This window comes from Carassius gibelio, chromosome B19, assembly GCF_023724105.1.
Source record: "Carassius gibelio isolate Cgi1373 ecotype wild population from Czech Republic chromosome B19, carGib1.2-hapl.c, whole genome shotgun sequence".
NCBI lineage: Eukaryota > Metazoa > Chordata > Actinopteri > Cypriniformes > Cyprinidae > Carassius > Carassius gibelio.
Genome location: NC_068414.1, coordinates 13,080,885 through 13,098,369, shown reverse-complemented (window position 1 = coordinate 13,098,369; position 17,485 = coordinate 13,080,885). Strand labels below are relative to the sequence as shown.

The following is a 17,485-nucleotide window of genomic DNA, read 5'->3' as shown; positions in this document are numbered from 1 at the left end:
ATACTACTTTTTAACTTTGTTATTCTATTTGTGATACTGCCTTATTCATGCTTGTACAGCACTATGGCAAACACTTGTTTCTTAAAATGTGCTTTATAAATAAACTTATTCATAATGTGAACTAAATTTCGTTTTTTATATTTTCAGTTTTCATTTTTAATGTTTCAATTTAACGTTTTTTTTTCAATGTTTTTAATAAAAAACAAAATTAATTTAGTTAAAATTATTTAATTTCTATTTAATTCAATTTCTATTTATTTTGATTTATTTTATTTTTTTCAGTTTTAGTACAGTTTTATTTCAGTTGCCAAGACAACATTTTTACATTTAATTTAACGTTTTAAAATGTCTACACATTTTAGTTTTAGTTCATGTTATAAATGTCTTTACTGTCATTTTTCATCAATTTCATGCATCCATGTTGAATAAAAGAATCAACCAATCTGACCCCAAACTTCTGAAGGGTAGCATATGACATTATGTACATTAGCATTTCCAATAATTGAAAATGATACATCTGACATAGTATATGTCATGTCACAAATCATGGAAGCATAATATATCAGTAGCATATCAGTTACTGGCTGATATTGGTTAATTGTGTATTTGCCTTTTTACATGTAAATTACCTCATATTACATTGTGATGCCTAAATTCACTTGTAGCATTGTTTATTTATTTAGACAACACTAAACTATCATTCTGACAATTAGCTCATATTATGCAGTGAACAATATCTCAATAGTTAGTTTTCTTGCGGGTTTTCCTCCCTAAATCTTTACTTGCATTTCTCTCCTTGTCTCCTCTCATGGAGAGTTTAAAAAACGTTATTTTCTTTATATTTCTTCACTTCTAAAAGCTATCGGGATTCAGGAGCATATCTGGGAATCAGGATCACTTGATTGTACATTGCTCTGGGCTCTGTTCCTTTTTAAAATGTAGAATTTGTTCTGATCCTCTGAACCCATAACTTCACCCGTCTAGCTAGAGCCCTGATCCGTGTAACTATATTCTACAGTGGGAAGGTTTCTAGGGAAATTCAACAGACAAAATACCTCACTGTTTATCTGTCAAGATGCATTTTGAATTACAAATGTTTGTAACACTGGGTAAATGGAGATTTTAATGTTCACCTTTCATTCAACTCAACCTCTTTATGATATAATATTGTAAATGAGAAACCAGAAACACTACACCTCTGGCCATATTGCTCGTTTCCTCTATTAATAACAGGTCTTGTTCGGTCAGAGTTTAGCTTTTGTAAGTAAATAAGCCTTTTATTAAAAATGGAGACACATTACAAATATTACTTTGTGTATATGTTAAATAAGGTCATCTGTCATAGGCCAGAGAACGTTCTTCAGCGGAGTAACAGAAACACAGGCTTAATTAACCCTGGCTCGAGCGTGTAAATTGGTTGTTGTTTTCTTTTCTTGCAATTTCTAGGCAGGAAGACGTTCTTCTGAAGTGAAGGACTACAATGAGGCTATCTCAGCAGGAGTGGAAGGAAGGAACTCTAGTTTCATTTCCTCTCTGAGCTTTAAGCCGAGGAGCTTGACAGAGGTTTAATCGTATCAAACCATTACCCCAATGCTGAGAGAGCCTCCTTTCAGCCTCCTGCCGGTTATGTAATTATTTCTACCGACAATTTTCATTTTCATTTAGTGGTGTTTAGGCATGTTTGCTCATAGTTAGGGATTAGTTATTTGGGGAGGGGAAAAGAAAATAATGTGTTTTATCTGATAAAGTGGTTGCTTGTAGTTGTTGTATGAAGGGCTACACAATTTGGCCAAAAAATGTTTAAAAATAAAAATAATTTAATTTCTATTATGATATCACATGTATTTCCTAAAATTATCATTAAAAGTTGCATATAAACATTCAATTGCACACAAGGTTTTTTAGAATCAGATTTTTAAACAATATCGTTTCTATTCCAAATCCAAGAGTAGAGCTTGTTGTTTGTCGTTTCTATTCCAAACATTTACAATGTAATGAATATATTCAGCAAACTGCTCCCCTCTAGAGTTGTTTTCATTTTAGCTAAACGGATGTTGAATGGCTTTCCTGAGGTTAATGTAACATTATATTTAGAAGCGATTTTTATTGGGATCTTTTGGTGGTTAAAACACTGACTGAGCAATTACCTGAGACTTGATATATTTCAATAAGTTGTAATGTTTCTTTCAACACCTTCTGTTGTTCATTAATGATTATTTCATGCTGTAACGTAGTAAAAAGGAACTTCATCAAACTGAATTTTCATAAAATTGAATTTGATAAATTTGATTTTGAAAGCTTCATTTGTTTCATATAAAAAATCTGACAAAGCTTATCACAATAATTGGACGGCAGGTACACTACAAATAATATTTTGTGAAGATTTCTTCGTGCATTAACTGAAAACAGCATTGACAAAAATTTTGATGCACTAAAATGAAGATTGATTAAAAACAAGAAATCGATACACACACAGTAAATATTATAATTAAAAAATATTATAATTAAACATCACTCTTTCAGTCAATAATTTCAAATCCCCAAAACTAAATTTGTGACTAAAATTAAACATAAATTATTATTTTTGGTTGCTGTAATTTTAGAACATCCCTCCAAATTCATTCTAGCATGCTGGTAACTGCCAACAATACTAGCATCAAGACAGTAAGTTCTGCACAGGCTACCACTTCACATATTTTTTTTTGTATATAAATATAAAAAAATCTGTTTTGCTGAAATTGACTTTTTTCTGTAAATTGCATATGAACGCCTGAGCCTTTGAGGCATGGTCGAAAGATATTGATTTGCACATTTCAAGCTTGTGCAACAATAAAAACTGCATGAACATGTATCTTTCAAGAAAAAGACTTCACTGTAGCAAGAACTTATTATAAAACCCTCCGAGTCTCTGCAGCGTCCTGATCCCACCATTCCTGCAGGACACACATGCAGTGTAAGGATTATAACGACTCCAAACGATGATAAAAAGTGCATTTAATGTGGAGTAATTGAAGGTTTGCTCAAAACGGATTTAGAAAATAAAAGCCGCAGATTACAGGGGAGAAAGATTAGATGGCTAATATACAAGAGAGATGAGATTTCAGAGCACAACAGGGAGAATCTATGAGAGAGGACTTTGTCTAATCATGCTAATTAAGAAGCATGCAAAATGGGACATACAATCGTCCTTTAAGCTGGATCTTTTATTGCCCTTTGGGTTCAGGCAGAGACTGAGGCTCAGAGATACACAACTTTAACTCCACAGGAGATATCTGGCTCTTCAGAGGGCTGGAAATGCAGCATAAACTAGTTCAATGAATATTAACTAATCAGCTTTATCACTATTCTTCATGAACATGAAATGCTTTAAAACAACATTCAAACTAAATGTTACTTTATCTAAAACTTAATTACAACCAGTAACAATTCATTTCTTGCATGATTTTGTTGTATTTGACACCCTCAGTGTCTCTTCTTGAATTGGTCAATGCAGCAGCATTCAGACCTGAGTAAAAAAAATAAATCAATGAAGCAACGGACAGAAATAAAAACGTGTTTGAGAAACGTGATTTACAGCACTTCAATACTTCCCTCTACAGACAGACCGTGGAAACCAAAATGATATTAGCTGCAGTAAATTACACGGATGTCAGACAGCATGAGAGGATAAAATAGGAAGCCGGTGTGTGTTTAAATATCACAAACAACATGAGTCTGACAGTATCGGAGGAAGAGACAGGAAACAGCACTGCTATAGAAACACTGAGTGGAGTGTGAAAAATGAAGACATCATAACTGAGGTCAACAACTGTCACATGACTGACAGCTGCTAAATTAATCCAGCATGCACTTCATCTAAAACACACTCAAACCTATAGGCAAAAATGTGAAACCGGGCAAATGGTTTGATGGGTAAGAACTGAATAAAACACTCATACTCAACTAGAAAGATAAATCCAGTGCTTACTTTGATTTAGTATACTGAAACCACTCAAATGTTGGAGGTCAGTAAAATTTCCAATGCTTTTCCCCAAGGTTGCATGGATTTAATTGAAAAACAGTAAAAACAGTAATATTGTGAAATATTATCTACATATTTATACTTTCTATACTTTTTCTATTGCGATATATTTAACAATGCAATTCACTGTATTCCTGTATTTTTGTAGAAACTGCGTAACAGCAGCTGCTGTGGACTGTTTATGGTCCAGTTATGTCATTCATGTCTTCGTCTGGTGATATGGTAATGACAATAATATAAGCAATGACTTTAGTGCCCACACACTGATCAGCAGTGAGCCCCCCAAATCGACAGCCAAACCTCCCTGACTCTCTACAGTGCATCTGCCAATGACGTGATCAAATCATCTCAACCGAACAGGACATTGAGCGGAGAATGACTGCGATTACAGGAGCTGTGGAGATGCAGAGGAGGATGAGGAGATGTGAAGGAGATTACAGAGGCACACGAAGTGTTAATCTTCAACCAATGGACTTTCTCCATCTCTCTATTGGATTATCTGTGCACTCTGTGTCTCTCTAACAGAGATCAGAGTTCTGGATTAAAAGATGACGACTAACAAAATATCAGAAATCATGAGGCTGCGTAACACTTTGAGCTCTTTTTTTTTAATTTACTGTTTCTGTTTTCTGAGAAAGCAGGAATCGTATTGGCTCATCAATTACAAAAATCAATGATTCAGCTTTTTTGCACACATTTTTTGTCCAATAAAATGCCATCTAGAATGAAAATGACTTTCTAGTCTTAACATCTAGACTTAATTTCCTTTCATAGCAATCAGCTGTTTGCAAAAGAAGGGCCTGGACTTATTTATTTTGAAGATATTGTGCATATGTACCACACTGGTTAAAGGGGTCATATGATGATGCTATAAATAACATTATTTGGTGTAATGCAATTTGTTTACGTGGTTTAAGGTTAAAAAAAACACATTTTCCACTGCTGCTCATCATTCTGTAAAGCATGGTGTGCTCTGATTGGACAGATATCCAGTGTGTGGGATTAACCGAATAAGAAAACTGAACTTTAATGCTTTGATATATAAATTATATGGTGTTGGATTTACTAACAATTTCTGACCCCCAAAACATACTCCAATACTCAGATTTAGTCTATAGTTAAAAAAGAAAAAGAATAATAAACTATTATTAAATGCATTTAACATAGATAGAAAAGAGACAAAATATATTCAAATATTCATCCAAACAACTGAAAACCAGAAAGAAAAAAAATCCTCACAGCTCAGAAACACAAATTATGGTTATATTCAGAGAATAAATAATTCATAACAGGATTTGATTATCTTCAAAAGTGCCGCTTGCCTTCACAGGAAAAGGTGCTATTTACGGAAGCTAACCTTTGGCCGGCGGGCAGAGGAATCTGTGTCAGGTGGGCTCAGTGTTTGAGATAAGCGGTTTTGCCCATCTCTATTATTCAAAGTTTGCCACTGCCGGTGGCTCTTCCATAATCTCAGAGCATTTTCTCTGCCAGTAACACAGTTGCTCGAGTCGAGACTGCAGGAGGCTTGCTTGTGACCATTGGATGACCTTATACTGGTTTGGCAGTAACTTCAGAATTAGCTGAACATGGCAAAGCCCAGTTCATTACTGCGGTCTACCAGACGGACAGATGTTATCGCTTCATCAGTTTGACGCTAGACAATTACTGCTGGAACTATTGCTGAGACAAAGACAGGTTGGAATCCTGCCACCGAAAAACATGATTATTCATGACACAGTGCAGCAAAAACTCTGTGAAGATCAACAACGCACAAAAGACACACAAGAACCAAAGACATACACAACACAAGCATGACTGAAAGATGAAGCTGTTTACTTCTAAGGGATAGTTCACCCAAAAATTAAAATTCTGTCTTTATTTACTCACACATGCGGTTACATATATGTATGAATTTCTTTAATGCGCTGAACATAAAATCAGATATTTTTAAGAATTTTGTTAAACAATCAGTTGCCAGTTCCCATTGACTTTCATAGTATTTTTTCCCTGTACAGTTCAATAGGGACCATCAACTGTTTGGTAACTAAGATTCTTCAAAATATCTTGTTTTTTGTTTCACAGTATTAAGAACCAGATATAAGTTTGGAACAACTTGAGTACACTTGGTATAGATAACAGAATTTTTATTTCATAATGGAATATATGTAGTGTGAACACTCTCTAAACATCTCAATTTGTGTTCCACAGAAAACAACTAAAAGTCATTCTGGTTTGAAATGACATAAGGGTGAATAAATGGTGACAACTGTTTTTTAGTGAACTGTCCCTTTAAATCTACATAAGAATGCAAAGTTGGACTGCAACTGAATTCATATGGCCAAACTCTGAATGGGAGGAGGAAGCTACTCAAGGTATAATTATTACTGCAAAAAATGAACAGTGGACAATGTGAACTTAGTACACTGTGGTCTGACAAACTTTTTTTGTTTGCTCCCAAATAAAACTAATGGTAAATGAGGGAAAAGTAAGTGCTCTCTCTCTGAGCTGAAACTCTTTGCTTAAAGTGGTTAAAGAAGAGGGAATTATATGTATGAGGTGCTGCTGAAAAGCTGATGTAATTATGGCAAAGACGGGACTAAATTATTTTGAGTGGGAGGATGTTGCACACAAATGCTGTCACCCCTTCACACAATATATGCATAGAAGAGCTTTGCTAATAGTGAAAAGGGTTGCTATCGTTTGGCGTTTAATTTCCATCCAAATGAACAGACATATTACACATGTGCACATCAGGATGTACTGATAAACAGATTTAAATTATTTAAATTGAATCTTTATGCGCATTGGTCATCATTTTAAATAAAGGTCAATGACATGACGCAAAAAACAGCTAGAGCTAAAGGATGGGAGGGGGAAAGGTTTATAATGGCAGCTGTCGGGCTGTCTGTTCATTCTGTAAAGCTGTTACATGTTCATTCCATGTGATTAATAAAAAAATAAAATATAGAAAACGATTTAGGGATGTCACAATATATCACAATCCATGTTCGATTAATACTGGGATGCCTCATGGCTCAGTTTTAGGCCCTTTTCTGTTTATAATTCATCTTTTAACTTTAGATCACATTTTTCATAAATTTTTCATAAATTTCCATTGTTATGCTGACAACACCAAACTTCAAAGTATCTGCCTTTAAAGCATAACCTACAAATTCACCACAAAGTTACTATGTTGCGAAAATGATGCCTCAAACTTGCCAAAAAAATCCTTCCAAAAGTTCTTCCCCAAAAGAGGTTATTTTAATCTGCACAATCTGACTTCCGATGTTGAGAAAATTACAACTTCAAAGTAAAACATGGGTTTGTTATCAAGAATGAAATAAGTGCCAAATCCTTTACCATCCTCTGATTTCACCAACTTGAGAAAATGACAAAAAAAGTGTAGAAATTATAAAAAGGATGAACATGAAGAGAAGGTGAGAAAACCAGGTTTTTCTGAGAAGCTGTAATCACTAGATGCAGGTCCTTCTAGAGCCACATAGACAATTTGAGACACTCAAATAACTTCCATTTCTCTTCCACTCATCTCACAGTTCACCGCTCTGAACTCCTAACAATTAAGATAATGCATTCATTCAGTTGGCACAGGCAGTGGATACAGCGCTGTGGGGTCTGAGTCACCGCTAATGACTGCTGGGAAGCATAGACACTAGATAAAGTGGGCTTGGACTAATTTTCTGGTGGAAAATTGGCAGAGTATGCGCTATTTGGTAAAAGACTAGTGTGCCTTCATGTTCATTTAGCTGATCCAGACAAGAGCGGGCCAGCCCAGAAAGCAGCTTCTCACACACGCTGATCTGACAACATCCTGCCAACAACGCCAGTGTCAGACAGAAGTCTGGACAGCGGGTGGGGCATTTGTGCTTGGACAGGAAGATGTAAGAGGACGTGACCTCACCTTCTGCTAGATCTATAATTCCAGACATTGCCATGGAAACTGCCAAAGACAGTGGCTGTTTTGGGGGTAAAAGGACCTGCTGGAAATCGGGCAAAGCAGCGTGTCACTAATCAACACTTATGCCACTGAGGCAAGAGGTTTAAAGCTCAATCACTGAGCTCTAAAGCACTTCATGAGCATTATAGGTTACACGAATGCCATAATGAAATTCTCAAGTTTCAATAATTCAATAAAATTAATTAATTCCTTTACTGGCACTGGGGGTTTAATACCTTGGCGCATTCCCCGCTACACAGACTTCTTCTCTGGTCGATGTTTGTTGTGGCAGTGGCCGAACGTGATCTGATGCTGGGGCCTTCTGCTTGCTCATGTGGGGCTGTTCTTCCTCGTCCTCCTCCACTACCTCCATCCTCTCCTCTTTCCCTTTCCCCTCGCTTTCATTGTCACTCTCTTCCCCAAGGATGTCATCCACCTGCCCAAAAGAGTTCAACGTACAATTAAACGATCTGTCAAGTTTTGTTTGTACATCTCAAATTGTTATATATTTATTATTCTTTTTATGCCCCCTCCCTTCCGAGTTCCAATGACTGCCAAAAAGTCATAATTTAGTAGTTTTCCACACTCACTTCAACTCTGAAATAAATAGGCTGTTTTTATTGCTGCCAAGACTTTAAGGCCTTCTATGTTAAAAAGCCTCTTTGCATGTAAAATGTAACATTCTTTAATATAAGCTTCTTTGTAAAGCCGTATAACATTTTAAGAGTAACAACTCGTGCTGAAATATGAAGTACAGAAAAAAAGACACTTTTTCATAATTAGGACCGTTTGTAAGGAGTTACATTAAGTTTAATTTGTGGTTTCCCACATTTAACCCTTGTTTGGTCATTTTTGCTGAGCAAACACTCACAAAAATAAAGGATGTAAACTATAAAATATACAAAATGCAAAAGATTTACACCCCTTTACTCAGAGAGAGTGTGAAATGAAGGGGAGTCTATGGCTGCATTAATTACTGCACAAAAAAAATTAAAATGCAAAGCTTTGGCAAATAATAGTTTGATATTGTCATACTATAATTTTAATAAATATTTAAATATTGTTTGCATAAAATCAAGAATTCCAATTTTATTCTTTATTTTTTATTTTTTGCAGAAATCTTATTCAGATACAAGACAAATTTTAATATTTTATATTTGTTTCAACTTTGTAAAATTTTACTCAACTGCTTATTTTCCGATACAAATGTAATTCAAATTGAGAGATGAAGATCTAAATAATAATATCTAAATAAAAATAAATAATAGGCTTATTTCATTAAACAAAAAAAAGTTTACAAGCCAAGGCATGACCATTTTGGAAAAGTCTAGGAGAGTTAGTCTCAAACATCTACCCTAAGAGTTTGTGAAAACTCAAAAACATTTTTTTAAATGCAAATGTGTGATATCATGAGATAACGCATATATCTTACTAAAATTAGAAAGTTGCAGAAATTTGGTGCAAGTAATTTCAACAACTTAAAAAAAGTCTTTTTGAACTGGGGTTTTCAGCTATGAGTTAAGATGTGTTCATAGTGCACTGAACACTTCCCAAAAATTCAATGTCACGATATGACCCCTTTAACATGTATGAATGTTAGCACTCAAGTGTTTTGTCTCGTTCTGGGCTTTCACTGATACATGTAAGTGCTTTTATAAAGTCAGACCGGGGGCTCAGATCACCCCAATTATTCTTTGCAAGAACCGTTAAGACAGGCACTGGCAAAAATTAACAGCAACTTCACATACGGCTGATCTCTCTCTACTGGCCCAGTGTAATCGCGCTCTCCTCCTCTTGGGAATAGCAATCACACACACCATTTTCCCCTTCTGCTTATTATTACAGTGAATGGAGCCTCTGAATCAGCCTGCAGAAAATATGCCAAAGCCATGTAACACAGGTTATAAATGAGCTCAAGGGAGGGTGCTTAAAAAATAGCCCCACAAAACTTTTTTCTAGTTTAATCTGACAGATAAGCGTAATGAGGGGGAAACATTTAATTAAAAAGTAAACTGCTGGTGAGGAGTGCTATCTAAAAGCATCTCAGCAGTTGGAACAATCCCCAGGCACCAATGGGATGCAATTATGAACAGCACCATAGCGAATCTAAGAAGTGAATTAAAGTCATACTTTAAAGTAAGTTCTAACGCTGAATGAGCCATTAGCTCCACCTTTAGCATCAGATGAAAGGTCAACAGCAACATTATTGCACTGTTCACTAGTACCTCACTAATAAATGCTGATTACAGATATAGTTAATATTTAGGTCAAACTAGAGAACTGTTTGTTCAATGCCTGGTATAAATAGGTATAAATCTGTTTTAAGTCAACATGAAATAATAAGTGCCACCCATTTATACTTATGTGACGCAATCTATTCAATGCTAAAAAAATGTAGGATGGAATTTGATTATATCAATATAATCATTGGAAGCAATCTTCAACTAAACTGATATTATTTAATATACTACAGTAGCAGTCAAAGAAAATAGAATTTAAATCTCACTCAGAGGCTGATCCTATTGTGTTTGAATGGCTCCCTGCTATGGGAGTTTCAATATATTGGAACAAAAATGCAATCAATGGTGATATTTAAAAAAATTAAATGCTGATATCATGTTAATGCTACACATGTGATAATATGATATGCTCCAACACAGTAGGTGGCGGTGTTTCTCCCCTAAATGCAGGTTGCTACACATAAATAAAAAAGAAATAAATTGCCTACACCTTTCAAAATTCAAATGATTGCAACGATGCAGTGTGTAGTTACTACTGCCGCACATTACGTGGTAAAAAGCTGATACCGTGACAGTCCTACTTCTTGCTAGTAAACAAGTCAATCACAGTTCCCATCCACTATAAACAAAAGCATTCAAGCAAACCAAAATCCAGTGACCAAATGGGACAATAATTATATTATAACATCAGCACATCTAAAGTGAACTAGTGCTTCTGTAATGCACACACATAATTAGATAAGCAAGGACAATGATAAAGGCAAACAGATGGGGCAAAGAGAGACCATTCCCCAAAAGCATGGTCACACAGATGCACAATCATCAGCTTTACCAGCTGCACAACGGCATGAAATGTGGTAGAAATGCACTGTGGTTCCCTCTAAATAGCGGTAAGGCACTTACTGAGGTCCAATGTGAATGTGAAGCTGTGCAAACACATACGGACTCAATCATACAACTTGAATTGGTCATTAAAAAAGCACACATTACATGGAAGATGTGGATTTATCAATGGGGCACAGCCAACCCAAATGAACCCTTGAAAGCAAACACTGGCTCCAGGGCTGACAGCCCACCATTACCAGCGCATTACTTAGGAGAGGCACCAACATATTTGGGAGTGTTTTATTAAAAAGTTTCATCACTGTATAGTTACACAAAGATGCATGGCTTTATAAGGTCATAGCCTTTGATAAAAACTCATTATACAAATATGAACAAATAATCTGACAATGCACACACTTCCACTTTCGCTCATTGCTTTGCAAACTCCGGCAAGCCATGGACACATTGAGCACGTTTTCATTGTCAGAGTGATAATAGCTTCAACCTTTGGCTTGTCATCTAAACAACAGACACTTTTCAGTCAAAATGATTGTGAATTTCAACTAAATTATTATGTGTCCTTGCTAAGGAGCCTTACATGTGGCTAAAGTACTACTCAAAGCCTTTTACTTTGTATGGGCCATGAAACAAAAGCTGGCAGCGTCATTCCCAAGTTAATAAAAGCAGATTCAGCAAGCTCCTAATTTACTGACAGGCAGAGAGATATTGGGAAAGTGTGATGACGACTCATTGCTCGCCAAGGGAAGATGTTTATTACTTCAAAATTTACTTTCAGACACTGGATTTTTGAGAAGAGTGCAATCGCACACAGATCTGTCAAGTTAAAAGCAGCACTTATATTACATGTCTTCCCCGCTTTGAGTTTGGTATTTGACAAAATGTCTCAAAGTGAAGGAACAGCAGTTGCCCTGATGTTCTTGGTATAGAAAAGCTGACTAAAAATATATACCTCACATTAAAGCCAACAGTGAATTTCCAGTGGAAAAATTATTAATCATTTAAAATTCTACACAATAAGACACACTATAAGTTCAAAGACTTGGACTACAAAACAAACAACATTTGAAATTACACTATGTGCCAGTTCATAGGGTAAAATAGACTCCACCCCAAAATGAAAATTTTGTCATTAATCACTTACCCCAGTGTCATTCCAAACCTGTAAAAGCTTAGTTTGTCTTCAGAACACAATTTAAGATATTTTGGATGAAAACCACCACCTTGTGACTGTCCCATAGACTACCAAGTAACTTACACTGTCAAGGTCCAGGTAAGTATGAAAAGCATCATCAGTATAGTCCATCTGCCATCAGTGGTTCAACGGTAATGTTATGAAGTGACAAGAATACTTTTTGTACGCAAAAAACAAACAAAAATAATGACTTTATTTAACAATTTGGCTCCACTATGTCTCTCCACATCAGTGTAGTCACAGAGGAGCCAAATTGTTAAATAAAGTAGTTATTTTTGTTTTATTCCCATACAAAAAGTATTATTGTCGCTTCATACCGTTACGGTTGAACCACTGATGGCAGATGGACTATGCTGACGATGTCTTTCATACTTTTCTGGACCTTGACAGTGTAAGTGATTAATGACAAAAAAAATATTTTGGGGTGGAAATGAAAGTTGCCAGAAGAAATGGCAAAACAAATTTTATCAGAAATTACATTTACAAATCACTTTATAATTACAGTGGATGTCTGCATCTTTTACGGACACCATAGTGAAATCCAAAGAAGGTTCTCAGGCATACAGTGGGTTTGTCTTTCTCATTCTCAGCTCAGTGAGGAGTCAAGCACTGATATATTAAAGTAATTCAAGTACATGTCTCATCACTCTCGCTGGGTAAATGTATTACATGCTGCCGGTGACTTTTTAAAGTTTAAGGCGGCTGCTTTAGAAGGCCACCAGCACCACTACAGCTCCATGCAGACACATGACAGGTTGGACTGAATAGACTACATTTATAAACTGGCCTAGGAACACGTTACGATACTCCAAGATGAACTGTAGGAAGTTAACGGCCAAAAAGGGCATGTAGACGGCCCTGCATAGCCTGCTTGCACCACGACCCAGTCATGGAAAAGCGTCAGGTTAATAAATGAGTATTGAGCTGTTAACTCAACTCATTCAGTGCTGGATTAGTTTTCCCTTCCTTTCACCAAGAATTAACTCTTGTAGTTATAAATATGCAACTAAACTTGAGCATCAAACACCTGGACTTGGGGAAGCAACCCAAAGGCTCTGCACAGATGTGACCATGGCAAAGCACTCTGGTAAAAAGTAAGTAAAAGTATGAAATATGTTGAGCTGTTGGGCTGAGACCTTCAGTGCTTGGGAGGTTTGGGGCTAAGTGTAAGAGGTGCACTCCCCACTTTGGTAAAACTGTTTCCGCAGGTGGTGGAGTGCAGGTATCTCAGGCTTTTCTTCAGGAGTGAAGGCAGGCTGCAGCACGACACTTACAGGTGGATCAGAATAGTTACAACTAGGGATATGCCAGTATCAAATTTTCATGTTGTGATTAATTGCTAATATTTTTATCATGGTATATGGTGTTATCACGGTATAATAGGTTTAATAACTTTTCTTATAACAAAAGTAACTATGCAAGAAAGCAATACAGAAAAATATATAAAGTCAAAAGTTTTAAACAGATGAAAGTGCAAAAGAACTATAACGACCAGAAAGTATCACTTTACAATAAGATCTCAATTAACCTTAGTTAATGCATTCACATTTACAATGAGAAATAGTTACATTTGCCAACAAAAGTTATTCATTTTTGTAGTTCATGTTACCTCATTAAATGACACAATTGCAACTTTCGTTTTTAACAACGTGTTATATATTGGAAAACCTAAGATTAATAATTGTTCAGAAGAATTTTTCATTTGCCGTTTATGTTAACTAATGAATTAACTAAAGTTAACCAATGAAGCCCTAATGTAAAGTGTGAAAGAACAATAAAGAATCAAAAAGCAAAATAAATAGCCTATAAAGTCTAAATATTAAAGTATTTGGCGCTGCGATGAACACCACTGCAAATCCACAAATCTTAATACATGAAGATTTATTTTATAGCTATTTAAATACATTTTAGAAAGCAAAGCAGTTGCTTTATTTATGGGGTTTCCAGAGAAAAGGCTGCATTTTCTGCAGTTTAGCGCCATCTGCTGTCAGAGAGTGAAGGTGCTTTCATTCAGCACGTCTCTTTCATGTTCCCCCATGTGCTTCTCATGCGTGCTTGTTTACATCAGAGCACACACTGTCTTTCAAGCAGCATACAGGGGTGTTGTGCATTTTTACCAGCTGATCGGAAAAGTATTCTTACAATGCATCCCAAATTCAGAATAATTTGTAATATATAATTATTCATGGTATTTAGAAGTGCCAACGATAAAAATATTGTGCATATTCATTACCCCGATATATCGCATTACTGAATACCGACACATTTCTAGTGACAACATTACTAAACCCACTTTATTGGGCACGAGGACTGTCCTTTTATGCTGTAATTGGAAAGGTATGTTTGATGGGACTAGAGGAAAGCGGTGGAATGAGAGGTGCTTAGAGTGTGCATATAACACTGGCCAACAAAATGAAGTGAATTTTTTAATTTGTTAAACAGTCCATATTAACTGCAAAAATTAACAAGTTAATTTTCCCATACTGCATTGCATAAATTGTTTAGCGAAACAGGTGCTTTGAAACAAATATCCTTAAACAAGAACTCCCCTCTTTGTGGATCAACAACAGTTGTGTCTGTGCTTGTGAGAGTGCCATAAAAGATTGTCAAATATGGCAGAGGTGCGAGACCACCTCGTAAGCACAATTTTATACAGTCAACATTAAAATTATTCCAGTACAATTGAGTTTGGTCTGGATGAGAGTCCCAAGGGAGTCTGGCATGGGAGCACAACTTCTACATTTCCAAAACTAGAGGTGAAGACTAGCGCATGACTACCTTTATTCCCATATACACATATCTTGCAGAAAACAAATTAGAGAAGGTTTTTTTTTTTTTTTTGCCCAGCGTACGAGGGCATAAAGTCTTAAAATAAATTCTGTGAAAGTGTCAGGTGAGAGGCCATGCAGATTTGCCTGCCAAATCCTTGTGTCCAAATAACAGTCAACACCCACTAATTTAGAAAGGAACTTTTCATAATGTAGCAGCTGTCTGGGTGAAAACACGAAGGCCGACTGGGAGCCGCCGGGAAGGAAAAAGCATTTGGGCACGTTACATTATTCATAACCTGTAAGGTAAAAGAAATTGCATGAATTCAGTAATGCTAAGTAAAGTTCCCCAACCCCAAATGTTAAGAGTCACCTCAAGGCTGCAGTCGAGCTGCCTTACTGTACGGCCCATCACCACACAGATGAATTATTCATTACAGCTTCAGTGAAATATACAGCACAGATTTTGTAATATCTCGGAAGGTTCCTATGACTCCACACAGCGGTTCCTCACTGTAAGAGATGAACGCCCAGAGCTTGAAAGAAGTCTGAGGAGAGAGAAAATGATGGAGCTCCTGCTATGTAGAGATCTACAAAATGTAATATGAGGCTTATAACCATCATTTATTTCAACATGACCAAACTAAGATAATGTCTGTCCCCTTCAAGTCAAATCCAAAGAACAGTAAATCAGCATAATTGCAAATAGTTGGTTACTGTTGGTTGTGTTTTTTTAATATATTTTATCTATTTAGATTTTTTAGTTGTAATTCTTATGTTGATATTTGATATTAAGGTAGTTTTGAAAATGGTTGGTAAGGAAAGATGTTTTCATGTCATCGATAATAAATATAAGACAAAAAAACAACAATCATGTAACATGACAATCTTACAACCACACAAAATTAAGTACAGTAAATACACGTGAACAAAAGTTACTAGTCAGTGAAAATCATAGAAAATAAACAGATATTAAATAAAATACATTTGTAGATATTTTTGTCATAATTATTAATGCAATTGTTATATTCCTAAATTTGGGTTTACATTACATTCTGAAAGTACTATAAGGCTTACTGCTTCATGCATTTATTTTGGCATTCAGCATATCCAGCCAAACCACAGCATATTTACTGCAATACTGCCAATAGAAAAGAGCAGAGGAGGTTGTACATAATTTCTTCAGTGTTTGAAGTGGGAAAGAAATCTCACGATGAGACAAGGTCAACAAAATGTACACTGCACTCATTGAGTAAAGTCTGGAAGTATGAAGAAATAAAGGATGTTACATATATCTTCGGGCACAGAGTTTGTTTATCTGGTGCAATTTGCTGGAGAGACAAGCCTAAGATAAGCCCCTTTCACACTGCCATTCCGGCAAATACAGGGGTAAAGTGTTCCTGTAATTGTTCCCTGGTCGCTAGATTTGGCACTTTCACACTGCCAGTGATGACCCGGTATATGTGCGTGCTTTCACACACAACCCTTGAAGATCCCGTAACGACACGTGACATCAGCGCGTGACGTGTAATGTACGAGTCGACAAAGCTTGGCACGTTATACTTTAACTGAAGCAAGCAAACGATCTCTGCGTCAGCGCGGAAAGTGAGGAACTAACTGATCTCTGCTTCATTACAGTTTGCACATATGTTTTCGTCGCGAATGTTGATCTTCCTTCAAAACAGCCGGTAAAAAACTCGCGCGATAACGCGCGTCATCACTTCGATACCGAATTAGATCTGGCTTTTGTTCACACAGCGCTCGTTCCGGATCGATTACCGCAATGTTACTATGTCCCCGACCCGGGTTCGATTCGGTAATCAATTCCGGGACGTGGTTGCTTTCACACAGAAGGCGACCAGGCAATGTTACGGGAATATTGCGGGTCCGACGTGCAGTGTGAAAGGGGCTATAGTGAGCCTGGACTCTCAGCCAGGGTTACAAAGACTCTTTTGTTTGAACAAAGGTCTGGTTTTACACTGTGAACTGAGGGGATCAGCACTCTTGTGTGAAATATTTTAGGACTCCTACATCTTACCATACAATCTCCAAAAAAACAACAACCAAGAATTCTCTTTGAAGTAACAAGCTCAAGCTGTGTCTTATGTGAATGCTGTGGGATAAATGGAGAGCTTCCGAACGGACTACATAGAGAGCAGCCAAAAGATCTTTAGATCTTCAGCACGACCTGAAGCAGCTCTGTAAACATTTAAGCCATCAGATTTTCAATTCTGGTCACGTTTCTAATTAACCCTTTTGCATTGATCAAATTCACTACCCTTTCATTATGTTTGGGATGAAAACATCCACTCAATTAAACTGCTGTAAAAATTTATCAGATACATTTTTTTTTTGGGGATAAATCTATTAAACAACCTCAGTCCTGATCAAAACTACCAAATTATTTATTTAAAATCCAAGATTTTCACTCTTTAATTGCCAAGTTCATAAATGATGTCACTG

General features: G+C 36.3%; 1 protein-coding gene across 2 annotated transcripts in view; it reads right to left on the bottom strand.

Moving 5' to 3' along the window:
• Positions 1-17,485, bottom strand: part of LOC127979658 (RNA polymerase II subunit A C-terminal domain phosphatase) — a 97,272-nt gene that overhangs the window by 27,801 nt on the left and 51,986 nt on the right. The window contains exon 12 of one of the 2 annotated variants that reach the window (XM_052585248.1): positions 8,213-8,412. The exons of the other annotated variant lie outside the window; for it this stretch is intronic. Within the exon in view, the coding sequence (XP_052441208.1) occupies positions 8,213-8,412 (200 nt within the window). The remainder of the gene's footprint in view (positions 1-8,212; positions 8,413-17,485) is intronic. 2 annotated transcript variants of the gene reach the window in all.